The sequence below is a fragment of the Heloderma suspectum genome, chromosome 3 (assembly GCF_057233095.1).
Source record: "Heloderma suspectum isolate Gila_16-S chromosome 3, 16-S_ref, whole genome shotgun sequence".
NCBI lineage: Eukaryota > Metazoa > Chordata > Lepidosauria > Squamata > Helodermatidae > Heloderma > Heloderma suspectum.
The window spans coordinates 137,896,813-137,911,196 of NC_139460.1; the positions used below are offsets into that span (position 1 = coordinate 137,896,813).

The 14,384-nt window shown below is 41.5% G+C and overlaps 1 protein-coding gene across 1 annotated transcript in view; it reads left to right on the top strand.

Moving 5' to 3' along the window:
• The first annotated feature begins 476 nt into the window (after window positions 1-476).
• The window catches only part of NALCN (sodium leak channel, non-selective), a 284,191-nt gene continuing 270,283 nt past the window's right edge, over window positions 477-14,384 (top strand). The window contains exons 1-2 of the mRNA XM_084841809.1: window positions 477-584; window positions 2,389-2,571. Of these exons, the coding sequence (XP_084697935.1) occupies window positions 477-584; window positions 2,389-2,571 (291 nt within the window). The remainder of the gene's footprint in view (window positions 585-2,388; window positions 2,572-14,384) is intronic.

The following is a 14,384-nucleotide window of genomic DNA, read 5'->3' on the forward strand; positions in this document are numbered from 1 at the left end:
AGCCCGGTGCCTTCCAGAGGTGTTGAACCACAACTGTCACCATTTCCAGGATAGATGGGGATTATGGGAGTTGTGGTACACAACCTCTGGAGAGTGGTGCATTGGAGAAGACTGCCAGAGGATAAGGTGAAGGAGTGTAGCAGTGCGCTGAGGGAAGACACAGGAAAAGAAAGCAGTAGGAAATCTAACGGAGGAGGACTGCTGGAAGGAGAAGTCCAGAGAAAGATATTAAATCCAGCTGGGAGCAGGTAAAAAATTTTGGCTGGCTTGCTCTGCTATAGTGGATCCTTAATGGCCAAATTTCCATATTCATTTCCATGAGTGAGCTGTGTATTCCTAGCATAATGTAATTTGGGCAAATGTTCATATATTCTTCAATCTGGTCAAGCAACTTTTATTTTTGTTTTAACATGATTTTTTCCACTTTTCTTTTTCAGGAGATTTCACAGTTTTTTATAATCAAAGCTAATTTCAGTATGCTTAAAAGGAAACAGAGTTCTAGGGTAGAGGCCCAGCCAGTGACAGATTTTGGTCCTGATGAATCTTTATCAGACAACGCTGATATTCTGTGGATTAACAAACCAGTAAGTTTTAAAAACCTGTTTTAAATGTCAACCCATTATAATATGATCAAACCAAAGCTAAGCACTGTAAAGTCTCATTGACTTTTACTGCAAGAGATTGAAGTATGTGCTTAAATCTCTCTCACTGAATTCAATGGGAATTAATGGTGCTTAGCTTTGGTTGGATCATGCCATATATATTTTATCTTACAAATGTTTTAAAATAGCTAATTCCTATAACATATGCTTGTCGCCTCTTGGATGTATAGGGTACCAGAACATTGAGCAGCTGCATTATGGAGAAATAAGTGGATATATGAAAAATTGTGAAAAGGAAGGAGAAAGATTGGGAACTTAGCTCAGATCTTGTTTCTTCCCAAATTAAATGGGAGCTAAAGACTCGACTCTAGTGGTGTAGTGTTAAATTTTGAAGTGCAGGTGCTCGTCATAGCTGTCCCCCCAAGGAGAGTCCAAAAATGCAGGCAGCATTTAATCAAACCAGTTCTAGCAGTTTTCATCTCCAGCAGGAGCAGGCTTTTTGTAAAGCTAATGGGTCTTAATTGCCCATTCAAAACCAAGCCACGCAAAATACTTTGCATTATAACAAGGGTAGCTCCCAACAATATATTGTTGCTGGGAAAATCCATTTCCCCTTCAGCTACTGTTGCAGCTAAACTCAGAGGGAATGGAGAAGCCTGAGGGAGGTGGCAGATGACATCCCTGCCAATCAAAAAATTCCATCACTTTGACCCTCCACTACACCATGGCTCAACCCTTCCTTCTTTCCTTCTCCACACAACAATTGTGGAGATTTAGAAATGCATGTTATTAAGTAGCATGTGAGAAAAGTTATCAACTGTCTGAGGTTAGAAACATCCAGAATTTTGCTGAATAATATTTCCCATATTTTTACGTTCTGAGGGTCTGGAAATAATAATTTAAAATTATTTATTCCTTGATATATTTTTGGATACCTTAAGAGTTCTGGGGGGTGGGGGGGGGACCCTGTATGGAGTATAACAGGGGTGGGCAGACTTCAGGCTTATGGGATCTACTTTGCTTTTTACTAAAACCCTGAGGTTCACCAACTGGAGCCAGGTGCAAAATAATGGCATAGGCAGGTGGACACCAGCTAAGAATTAAGGAACAAAATGCCTGTGCATATGTTCAACCTACGGATTTCATTAGTAGCAAAACTAAGCTCACAAATCCTTTTCACACAAATATCCAATCCTGATTCCCCGCTCCCTTGGCAGAACTCCACCTGCCCCCCCCCCCGTTCTTTTTCAGCAACCTAATTTGGAGTGGGGGGGTGGGGAAGCTTCTAGTCGTTGCTATTGTTCGACAATTGAGAATCCCAATCTACCTTTCAGCCACCCCGGAGTATAAGATTTGGAATAATGTGGAATAATATCTTAAGGGCACAGTCCAGTACATGGCTGGCTGGGAAATGCTGGGAGTTGTAGGATTTTTTTTTTGCATGCATAGAATTGTGCCCTAAAAGTACCTAGTTCCACATTTTTTCACAGTTTAAAAATAGTTTTAGTCTGCATTGATGATGATGGTGCGGTTCAGGAGACAGAAAAAAGGACATGGTAGAGCAAAGGGCAAGGAAAACTCGTGAATAATAATTTGCAAATCTGATTTAGTTATATATGATGAATAAAGACCACTTCAGTTCTCTCTCTCTTTCTCTCTCTCTCTTGAGTGCAGAATTTTGTTTCAAACTATAGGTCACAAGATCTCATTAAAAAGAATAGTTAAATGTCACGTAGTTGTACCGTTGAAAGTGATGAACACCTTGTTATTGCCTTTTATTCCTCAGTGGGTGCACTCTTTACTACGTATCTGTGCCATCATCAGTGTCATTTCCGTTTGCATGAACACCCCAAAGACCTTTGAGCATTATCCTCCTCTTCAGTATGTGACATTTGCTCTCGATACATTACTGATGTTTCTCTACACAGCTGAGATGATAGCAAAGATGCACATTCGTGGCATTGTCAAGGTGAGTTTTCCAAAAACTCTTGCTTTTTTTCATGTAAACAACAAAAAAATATATTTTACACTCTAAGTAAATAAGCTAGTGTATGTTCTGCTGATCTGAATAACCCCTGCATTGCATCATGTTATACCCCAGTACTGAATATGTTTATTTGATATAAGCCCTGCTGATTTCAAGAATAGAATTCAGGATCAGGGTGTCAGTCTGCTCTACTCTTGTTTTATCATTTTTCAAAAAGAACCCTTCCCTTCATTATTTTGTGTATGTATGTATTTGTGTTTACATGAGAGAGACAGAATGAGTATGTGTATGCATACTGCGTCATATAAAATTACTGGATAATGTGCCAACTTTCACTCAGAATAATGTATAATTTATCTTTTGAATAACTGCTTACAACAGAATATAAATCAACAAAGGGTTCTGTCGTACCTTAGAAACTACAGCCAAAACTTTGTGGGTTTTGTTATATTAGAGTAACATAGTTATCACTTTGAAATTAATATATATCAGTTTTCCTTTGTACACAAAAATTTCTGCATCAAGATACTCCAGATTTTGCTCCAAGAAAAGTTTGATATTGCAGCCTGAATATATCATGCAAATTTAAGTAGTTTTCTAACTGTATTTTCCTGCAGCTGTGAGCTGCATATCTGCTCTTGCAAATGGTTTTGAAGTGCGCTGTGATCTTGATCCAGCATGAGGATTCACAGGTTTATTAAAATCATACTAGCTTATGCTTGGATCCTGTTTTAAACCGTTCATAAGAGGTGGGAGGTGGGGTCCATGTGAATCTCCATTTTAAGGTGACTACAAAAAGCCATCTTTTGCTGGTGGTAGGAAATGGCCATGTCAGCTCTCTTCTGAAAGTACACTTCTGAATCAAGCCTTGTCAATTACATAGATACATCCTAATTGAACAAGGAAGATGCATATGTAGAAGCAGGCTTCCAGGCACACAGTTGATGTGGATGCAGATGTACATCTGGATGTATGGCCGCATTGTGGTGCTCATCTTAGGTCCTTTAAACTTGGATGCAGATGCACATCCCTATATGGAACCCCTAGTTGTGTGCAACTAGATGTTGCATGTGACTATTCGTGTTTTGACTAAGCCCAGATTGTGGCGGGACTGTTTCAAGGATCAAATTGCAAAAGATATTGGAAACAAAAGGATTGACATTCTCAGGTATTTCCAGTTGAGCCATTCAGAATGAAATCAATTACCCTTTAACAATTATTTCCAACCATCAAAGTTATTATTTCTCATTGCTTCTTGAAAGGGTTTGCTATCGGTCACTGATGATGATAAAGGATGAAATATTCAGGGAGTTATCTAAATCTATCCCATATTTTAATTACAGATTATGCACCACGTTATTATAGATATAAATATGGCTTTGTTTTTGCAACCGTATCCACTCAGTGGATACTCAGGGAGCAGTGGATACTGTGTCCCTTAGTCATTCTCTGTCCCAACATTTACTATCTTATCAGAGCTTTCTTACAAACTGTTGACAGAGTACATTTAATAATGTGTGGCATAATAATATATCGTAGCAAAACCTCTATGCTTAGTAGCTTAATGTAGTTTTCTGTTAGTTATCATAGCTGGTTTATAATTAGAAATGAAATTAGTAATTCATGTCTGATTAGTCTTTTTAGTTTCTCCTAGGAAACTATTAACTTTGGAATTGTCTTTATTTTAACTATGACTATACTTCTTATGGGCGGTGGAGGAATTTATCTATTTTTTAAATCCTGTGGCATTAAAAAGGGGGGTGTCAAATTGCATTTCATTAAATCAGAGACCTCATTAGTCAAGTGGACCCCCAAATAACAAATTTCATTTTTTTCTGTTTGGATCCTGTCATTGTTCCCAAAACTAGACTAGTCTGTTGCTTTATGTTGATACCCATCAGTCAGATTTTTCCTGATTAATGCTTTACCTCAAGATTTCTCTGAAACTATATCATTAGACATTTAAATGACAAGATGGGGCTCCTTAAAATGAAAATAAAATAGCCTTCTCGTTTTAGTATAAGCTAATTTTATTAATGTTAGTTCCAGTCCAGACTCCTTGAGTATCTTGATTTGGAAATTTCAATACACAAATTAAACAACAAAGGCAAGAGTGGGCATCCTTAACTACTTAAAGATACTCCCATTAACACCAGTTCTAGCTCCTCATTTAATATATATCAAGTAGGTCCAAATTAGCAAATTCTGTTCTATCCTGAAAGCCATTAATACTTGGACAGTGCTATTCTATTCATATCTGTTGGGTTCCCATAGTCCCATAGAATTCAGTTAGACTCATTCCCAGGTAAGTCTGTATGGGATTGCAGCCTAAATATAATCAAAAGCGTTTTCTGGTTTTTACAGTCTGCTTTCACAGTAATAATAAGAACATTGACCATTTTGGCTATATGAGGATCTGAGGTACTATGTTGGTATTCACATGAAATCTAAGTTGGGCAATTATTTTCTGTTCATTATTATCTTCTAGTAATACTAATAATTAATTCCAGTAATATTTTGATTGCTGTGAAGTTCCTCTGCATTTTCATTGGTAGCTTATAGTGTACTTCTACAAGTTGAAATCTAAATGAATCCTGACTTTATATACTCAAAGTAATCATTGCATATATATTTTAATAACTGCATTTTATTGTATATTTTTACCCTACAAATGTTCTTTCCCCGAAGACTCCTGCAGATGCTTATAGTAATTTCAGACTGCTCTTTGAATGGCTGTTTTGGTGTGAGATGCTTTCAACAGTGCAACACTTGCACTGATGGAACAGCTGAAGGATCGGAGACTTAAATAATAAATCGTAAATTAGATTTGCGTATTAGTGGTTTCAAAATATAAGTTTATCTGTGAAGTTAGAAAAGAATATGAAGATAATATATTCGTTATTAAGCGGGTAAAAAACTATTGGTTAGTTTTGTTGATGTAGTTCAATATCTTTTACCAAATCAGGGCACAATCCAGCAATGGCTGCTTCCATACAAGCCTCATAGAAATGAACTAGTTGTTCTGGTACAGTTCTTGAATGAAGACACACAGGCCCTGCATAATTCTCCGAAGTTGAAATACTTGAACTCATTAGGACTCTGGTCTGGTAGAGATGCAATGCTTGGCTCCCTGGAAGCCATGGCTTGTAAATCAGGAGCCAGTGCTCTTGGGAACTATTCACTATGAGGGAACTCTTTACTGTGGTTAGCATTGGTGCTCATGTAATGCTGAGCCTAGCTTAAGGCAAACAAGGGAGGGGGAATCTGCTCCAAAGATGGCTGGAAGAAACAGGAGGGATTAACGTTCCTGAGGTTGGTTCCCTCTTTGCAAAACAAGGAATGATCATGACATATGTACTGGACCTAATCCTGTGTAAATCCAAACAAAAACCTAATTAGTACATGGGTTGGGTGGTTGTTAGGCAGTTTGAGTCAGTCACAAAAGTGTTTTTGTCTAGTTCTGCGTAGCAAGCATCCATCCTGTCCCATCTCTCAGGGCCAAACAACACATTTTGTTCAGTGTGTTGTTTGGCAACACATGCTTGTTGTTGTTGCTTTTAACTTTAAATAGGAGTCATGGAGGGGGAAGGGCATTTGGGTTTGAGGCTGTAGCACACAAGGAGCTGGATTTTATTTATTTATTTATTTATTTATTTATTTCATTTATATCCCACCCTTTTTTCCTTTGAAAGTAGGTTAGGCTGAGAGTAGGAGACTGGTAGGTTAGGCTGAGAGTAGGAGACTGGCCCAGTGTCACCCAGTGAGCTTCATGGCTGAGTGGGAACTAGAACCCAGATCTCCTGAGTCCCAGTCCAAGACTCTAACCACTACACCACACTGGCTGTTATTTAAGGTTTTTTTCTTTGTCACCATGGTTCCAGTAAAATCCTCCCCCAAGGCTGTTTCCCTCTTGTGCCACATAGCAGCTTCTGGGGAGGGAGGCTATTGTCAGGATCATGGCACAGCAGGAAAGGATGCCCCCCCCTCGCTGCAATTCAAATCCTGATTTTGTCCCCATGGCTGCCATTTAAGGTTTAAAAAGCAGGCATGTTTTGCCAATCTCTGCATTTACTGTAATATGTACTTTGGCCCCCTATGTGTATATAAAGATGTTGGAAAAGATTACATGGAGGCATGGGAATAATGACACTGCTTTTAGTTTGACTCAGTTCTACACTGTCAGTATTTACTCTGAGTCTGCCCCTGGCTGATGAAACAGTGCAGGCTAGCCAAATGTGTCAGAATCCATGTACTACTGAAGTAATAGAGATGGTGAGCCTATGACCTGGCCAGAATATGGACATCTTCTGTTAATGGGTATCCACTTACTTTGGCAATCCTCAGCCTTGTATCCCATCACTGTGCCTGAGGCTCTAGGATAAAGCAGCAGCCTGAAGTCTTTTTGGTCAACTCTACCTGATGAAAAGGCTTCAGTCTACTTTTCTGGAGGCTTCAGCATATGCAAAATGTGGTGTTCCATCTCCTGAAGTGGGAAAACAGTAGGGATGGCGGAGAATTCCGCCACGGATTTCAGTGAGGCCGAATGCACTGGCATTCGGCCCCCGAAACCCGTGGCAGAACGGCCCCCCCGCCCCCCCGCGGAATCCCCCCCGGGACGAAAGATTCCCTGGGGTGGATGTTGCGGCGGCGGCTGGTCTCTTGGCCGGCTGCTGCAGACTCAAATGGCGGCCACCACGCCATTTGCGTAGCTGCCTTTGCCGTGATAGGCTACGTAAATACTTAACGTAGCCTATCACGGCAAGCAAAAAAACCCAACAACCACGTACGCAAATGGCGGCAGCTACGGCGGCCGCCATTTGCGTTCCTTCCCCCCCCCCCAAATAGCCTACGTAAATATTTACGTAGGCTAAAATGGCGGGGGGGAAAGGAACGCAAATGGCGCCCACTACGCTATTTGTGTTCCCCTTTTTTTCGCCGTAATAGCCTACATAAATATTTACGTAGGATAAAACAGCGAAAAAAAGGGAACGCAAATGGCAGCCACCGTAGCTGCCACCATTTGCGTACGTGTTTTTTTTTTCCCGGAAGGCTGCCCAGTGGCCGGATGTCCGGCTGCGGGCGGCCCCGGCTGGCGGCTCTATGGAATTTCCACGGAGTAGAGCTGGCTGGATCAGGATTTCGGGGGGAGGTGCAGAGCGCCTCCACCCCACCGCGAATCACCCCGTTGAAAAGGTAAGTGACTTTCTTACATCCCTAGAAAACAGGAGCGTATCGCAAAGTGCTTCAGCATCTGCACAGGCTCTCCATCTTCCAGACCCAATCCAGGGTGTTTCATTGTTTGACTTTCACTTAGATACTCACAGCAAGTATTTTAATGACTTTCGCACATTCTTTTATCTCACTTCTTATGAATTTCAGGGTTTCAAGTGCATGACTTCACCATAGCAGTATGCTTTCTAAGAATAGTTTGTGAAGAGGGCTAACAGATGCCTGATCATCTAACCAATTGAGTAATATGAGATACCTATTTAAATGCAGTAAGCGCAACACTTTGGAAACTGAACAATAAAGTAGGGGTGACACAAGCAATCTTTGTTCTCCCCCAAGGGGCTTGATCCTCTGTGTGTGTTCCAAGCGAGTGTGCACAAAAGATCCATGTTTTACCTGGTCTCCAATTGAGTGCACACAAAACAGTTGCAGTTGCCCAAAGCTCCTGCTGCCACTTCCGCTGCCCTCACCTCACCCTTCTTTTGCCCACACCAGAGCCCACTACACATATCTGGGACATGGGAAGCGAGAGGCAGCAGAAGATGCCTTTCCTGCAGAGGAGAGATGCCTCTATTTGATTACTTGCACGATCCCTACAATGAAGTATTTTTTTTTAAGTTGTTATTGATAGTAAAGTTTTCCATTGCAATATTGACAATCTTCTCAGGTAACCAGGCATACCTTAGGGATGTACGAAAAATTTGTTTCGGTTTGTGTTTGATCTGGATTTACCCAGTTTGTACCTTTCAGACCGAACATGAACTCATATGCAATCTGAGACCAAAGTCTGTAAATTTCTGAGCTTACAATGTGATTTGAGTACTGGGAAAAATGCGTTCAACAGCATGTGTACTTTTGAAAAATGCACACAAATACATTTTAATCAATGAGAGAAGAATACATACATTTCAAAGATGTGTATGATTGATGTGTACATTTGGAAAAGTATGCACGAAAATACACATGGATTTTCATGTGCAAAGAAATAAACAGAACTCGCATTCTGATACGGACTTGGGTGGAACAAGCTTTGACGTGGAATTCAGAGAACTTTGGCAAGCTCAAGTTTTGCTGATTTGCACATCCCTACGCAAACAAGTCAACATTTTCACAGAATAGGGATGCTCTTGTGCATGAGTGGGTGGGGCTAGTGGCAGGCTCTGGTGGCCCAACAGCAGGGTCTGGTGGACAACAGTGGGCCAACCCAGCCCACATGCCATTATGCCATAAATAGAAAGCAGGACCTAAAAAAGTATGCAAGCAGATGGCTCTGGCTGACAAAGTAGTGAGGCAAGCCACATACTACATGAAGTCAAATACATAAAAATAGTATACCCTATACTCTATACTATTTAGGGCGCAATCCTATGGGGATAGCCAGCTGCCTCCAATGTCAGAGGCAGCCGATTATCCAATGCAGGGCGGCGGGGATCCTCTCCTCCATGCTCTGGCCACCCTGCATTTACAGCTAGACGGCTGATTTCGGATGTCTAGCCAGGGTGCATTGGAGCGGTGGGGGAGGTCGGACGGCATATAGGAAGCATCGTAACAGTGCTTCTCTGGTTTCCTCCCCGCCTCCAGGACCGCCCCCTTTTCGCCTGTTCCGCACTTTCAGTTCTGTTTTTTAAGAACACTTTCCTGGGTTTTTTAGAGTGGGTAAAATGGTGCATTATTTCTGAAAGCGAAAGAAAATGTATTTTCCTACCTGTGTAATTATGATATTCTGCTATAGTGCAGAATATAGAGGCTATGTAGCAGAGAAGCGAGAAAGGAAAAGGTCTTTGTGTAGAGCTTGGATCTCAGTTATTTGACAAAACTGAAAGTAGATACAGCATATTAACAGCCTCGTGTAGAAAAGCTCTCAGTGTTCAGCAGAGTTATCGCATTACAGCCAAACAGGACGCCAAATGGGCAAGTGAGACCCTCACTTACTGGTCATTCCGACAAAACAGTGGGCTCTCTACCATGGAGGGTAGTAGTTTGCATGTGCAAATAGACAAAATGCCTGTTCCTGCATTTATTTGTTTTTGCTTCTTCATTTGTCTAGTGAATTTTTCAACATCTGTAAGGAATCGGTTTAGGGTTGCTTGCTGAACACATGAATGTCTTTATTGTCATCGTTTACTGCAATTCATTGCTCTTATCCTGGAGCCATGGGTACATGATAATGTTAGGCTGTGCTCAGATGTCACATTTTTCCCCACGTGTGCCGGCAGGTACTTCATGGTATGGCATCTCTGGTGAAGGAAGAAGTAGCCAAAACAGAAGGCAGAAAATAGAGTCTTGGGTTCTTTCCAAGGAGGATTGTGGGATAATAATAGGTCTGCAGGAGCTGATGCCTCACCTTTTAACATGTCTCACAAGAACATTTGAGGTTTTAAAATGTACTGGCTTTTATACTCTGAATACCTGATGTTTTGTTTGCATGCAATACTTAGTCAATCATAGACTTAATTTTTTATACTGTCAGCAGAATCGGCTGGTTCCTGGACTATCTAACAGCCTGTGCATAGAAAGATAATTGCACACAGACCTGTCCTTCCCCATAAAAGCTTGGGGTGGTGCCAACACACATGCCAAGCAGGGGAGGAACAGGTTTCTGCTATGCTTGAACGGGTCCTGTCCACACATGGGCAAGGACTGTGCCTTCATAATCTGAACATCTGCATCGTATTTCCAAACTTGGTCAATCTGCGTGAGGTTGGCTGAGGACAAAAATGGGAAAGTCTGTGGGGGCAGGGGAAAGAGGTAGGCTTGTACCATGGAAACTCTTTCCATGCAGAAAAATAGCATGTATCCTTGCAGAAAAACAGAGTGGTGGGGGCCACACACAGGGCATCTCTACACCAGCCCCAGATCCTGCATTTTAAATGGAGTTTTCTGCTTCTGTTTTAAATGCAGGATCACAACAACTCCCTTTTTCACATGCTTCCTTTTCCTGCACCCCCTTCCCCCTCCTTCTCCCCGTATCTGAGTCTTCCATTATCTTTCATTGATCTCGCTCCTCTTCTTGCTACTTTACTCTTCTGGAGGTAAACTGAAATGGAACACAATGGGGTAATTTGATAGCCCATTATCTGTGATCTATTTAAAAACAGAACAAAGGGCATTTAGTGCAGGAGATGCCTTGAATGATCACTGCGTCATGTAAATTTTATTTATTTATTTATTTCATTTCTATACCGCCCAATAGCCGAAGCTCTCTGGGCAGTTCACAAAAAAATGTAAAGAGCTGGCAAACTTCCATGAGAGAGCAATCTCAATCATTGCAGGATAAAAGCTCAGTGTGAAGAAAGCTTAAGGGCATCTCTACAGCAGCCTAAAATCCTGCATTTAAAATGGGGCTTTCTGCTTCAGTTTTAAATGCAGGATCACAACGACTCCCTCTTTTACCCGCTTCCTTTCCTCCTCTCCTTTCCCCTTCTTCTCCCTGTATCTGAGTCTTCCATTGATCTTGCTCCTCTTCTTGCCGCTTTAACTCTTTTCATGGAGGAAATAGAAGCAGAACACAACAGGGTAATTTGATAGCTCATATCTGTGATCTATTTAAAAATGGAACAAAGGGCATTTAGTGCAGGAGATGCCCTGGAGGGTCATGGCAGGTCATGGCATCATGTAAAGAGCTCACAAACTTCCGTGAAGGAGTAATCTCATTCGCAGGATAAAAGCTCCGTATGAAGGAGCCCACACACACACATGCCCCAAGCCATCCGTGATGCCCTGGTGTCACTTGGCAAGTGCTGATTTATAGGAGGTTGGGTGGATTAAGCTTAACACATTCAGCCAATTCTGTTTCCAGAGTGATCATTGGCAACTCTGGTTGGCTGAGATGGCTGACAGTGACAGCCCTCCCAGCTGAGTCTATTTTCTGAATGCATTTCCCCCCTTCTCTCTTCCTTGTTCCTTGCACATTTGTTCTTGTTTCAAAAGCTGCGTCTTTACAGATCCTATTTCCACAGCTGCTGCTTCATCCATGCTCCTTTCCCACTACTGTGTTGGTAATTGTGGGGATGGGGTCGGGGCAGGTAAGTATCCCTCAGGGTACAAATTGCTGAATCTTGATTCAGGCCTTTGATAGCGATTTCTATTGAACTCTCTCTCTCTCTCTCTCTCTCTCTCTCAAATCCATTTACATTTGTTAGTCTTTTGATACTAATAACCAAACAGATATGATATGATGACAGGGTTGAGCCAAAGACTCAGTGGAATAACTACAGAGCCAGTAAAAAATTAAGGAAACTTAAAATAGCATTGGACACTGTGGCAAGTAGTTATGCATGAGGGAAAAAAGCATCCTAGACGCTTTCACAACCTGGAAATATTCTTTCTTCATTTGCTATTGCCCAAGGGGAGAATATTCAGCTTAACCATCTGCTAAATGTGAATTCTTTTAGCATAAGAACATACTTTCCCGCCCACTGACTTACTTTTTTAAAGATGCCAACGAGTTGGTTCACCTGCAGTGCTCAGTTTCTTCCTCTGCTTCCTCCTGATTTGAGAGAGAGGATAAGTTTTAATAAGTAGGAGGAGGCATGCTCACAAATAGTTCAACGGAAATTCAGATGAGTCAAACTTTGATTTCCAGTACAGGAGATAGTATTAAACATATGGTTGCTTGCAGCCCTCTACAAAATAAAATAAAAACAGAACATGAGCTGTATTTTATTTGAGAAACTGATTCCAGTGGGAAAGTTGTGGCAAGAGTGTTGCTTTCAAAGAAAAACAGATTGGACCCTAAGTAGTTGTGATGGTGTCTGATTATATATTTTATTGGACCAACTATTGGACCCTTTTCCAGACAGGAAGTCCTGAAGATCCAGATGAAGAGTTCTGTATGACTCAGTTTTGTCCTCATGGTAATGGGCTTGCAGCCTAGACCGTGCCTTGAGCACCACTGGATCTGAGTAAAATATTCTTTCCCTCCCCTGGTTGGTCCTGGTTTAGCCTGCTGAGTTAATCTCTGTTCCCAAAAGATCTTTATAGGAAGACACAGCCATTTCTAAGCAAACAGGCGGTGGTGGCAGGGAGGGAGTTGATTTAACCATGGTTTGCTCAGTAAAGATATAACACTTAACCATGGTAAATGCAAACTATGTGTGCTGGGTTCAGAAGAGACAGCAGTGCAATTTGGCTTCCTGCCACTGCCAGCCAGCTGGAATTAAGCCCAGGTGGACTAAATGAGGGTATGGGTGGAAAAGCAGGAGCATGTGATGAACAGGATGGGCTGCTTATGCTTTATAATCAGCAGAGAATGTGAGGAGGGAAGACCTACAAGACAAAGAGAGCTTGTGAGGGAGAAGACATGGCAGTGAAAATTGCAGAGAAGAAGAAAGAATTTGGAAGTAGCTAGTTGGATTGCAGGAGGAAGGGATAACTAGACTTCAAACCTCCCCTGTGATGAACTGGGCCTCTTCAGTCTAAGAACAGAGATCAGGAGTGGTTCCAAGCCCTGTCTTTTGACACAAGAGGGTGCTCAGAATGCTCTAAGGGGCTGAGATCTTTCAGAGAGCCCCACACCACGGTTTGTAGACTCATGTCAAACCATGGTTTCACAGCCTGTCTTCCAGCCAATCTTTAAGCATGGTTTAGTTATACTGATGTAGTGCTTAAACATGCCTAGGGAAAACAAACCATTGTTAATTGTTTTATTTACATAAGGTATACATAGGGTATACATAAAATTAATAAACTAAAGGAAGTTTTACAATAGAAGGCAAGGACAGTTTAGCTTGCAGCACCCTGGAGGTTGGGCAAGTGGATGAATGACATGGAATCATATAACCCAGCTCTCCTACTACTGATTTCCCTAATGTCAAGATAAATCTCATAAACAGGTTTAAGTGGGGACAGAGATCTTTACTCAAAGATGTTTGGTTTGGACAGAAATGTTATTTGGGAGGGGGAATAACCTTCAAGAGAAACTGTCCTTCCCACATTGTCAAATTTATCCTGCATCAATAGATGCAGCTCGCACATGACTCACTCTTCTCCACAGAGTAGGGTTATGGAATGCTCTTGACTTACCATCTGCTTAATACTGGCATGTTATTGGTGTTACTATTTATTCAGTTTATGTGTTGCTTCCTATCACCCAAAAAAACTCTAAAGCAACTTATACACACAGTAGAGAAATCCATGATTAATATAACAGGAAGAAGAAAAGCAAAACCCCCACAAATCAATATAAACTATAATCAGCACAATACCACATAAAAAGAATAAAAAGAAGTACCAGAAAAACATAATCTAAAAACAATACAATATGAAAACTGCTCATCCACAAATACACAAAATCTCCCCCTGCTCACAGCCTAGAATGAATATCACAAAGCGACCCACAACAGTTGGACTGTAGCTAATGTTCAAATGCCTGGGAAAATAAATATGTCCTTGCCTGGCGACCAAAAGATGGCAAGTGTTGGCTCAAGGTAAGCTTTCTTGAGGAGGGCATTCCATGAATGGGCTATCACAGAAAAGGCTCACTCCTGTACTGACACCCCACCTCCTTTGCTTATTTCAGAGGGGCATAGAGAAAGGCCTCAGGGACCAGATAGGTTCTTATGGGC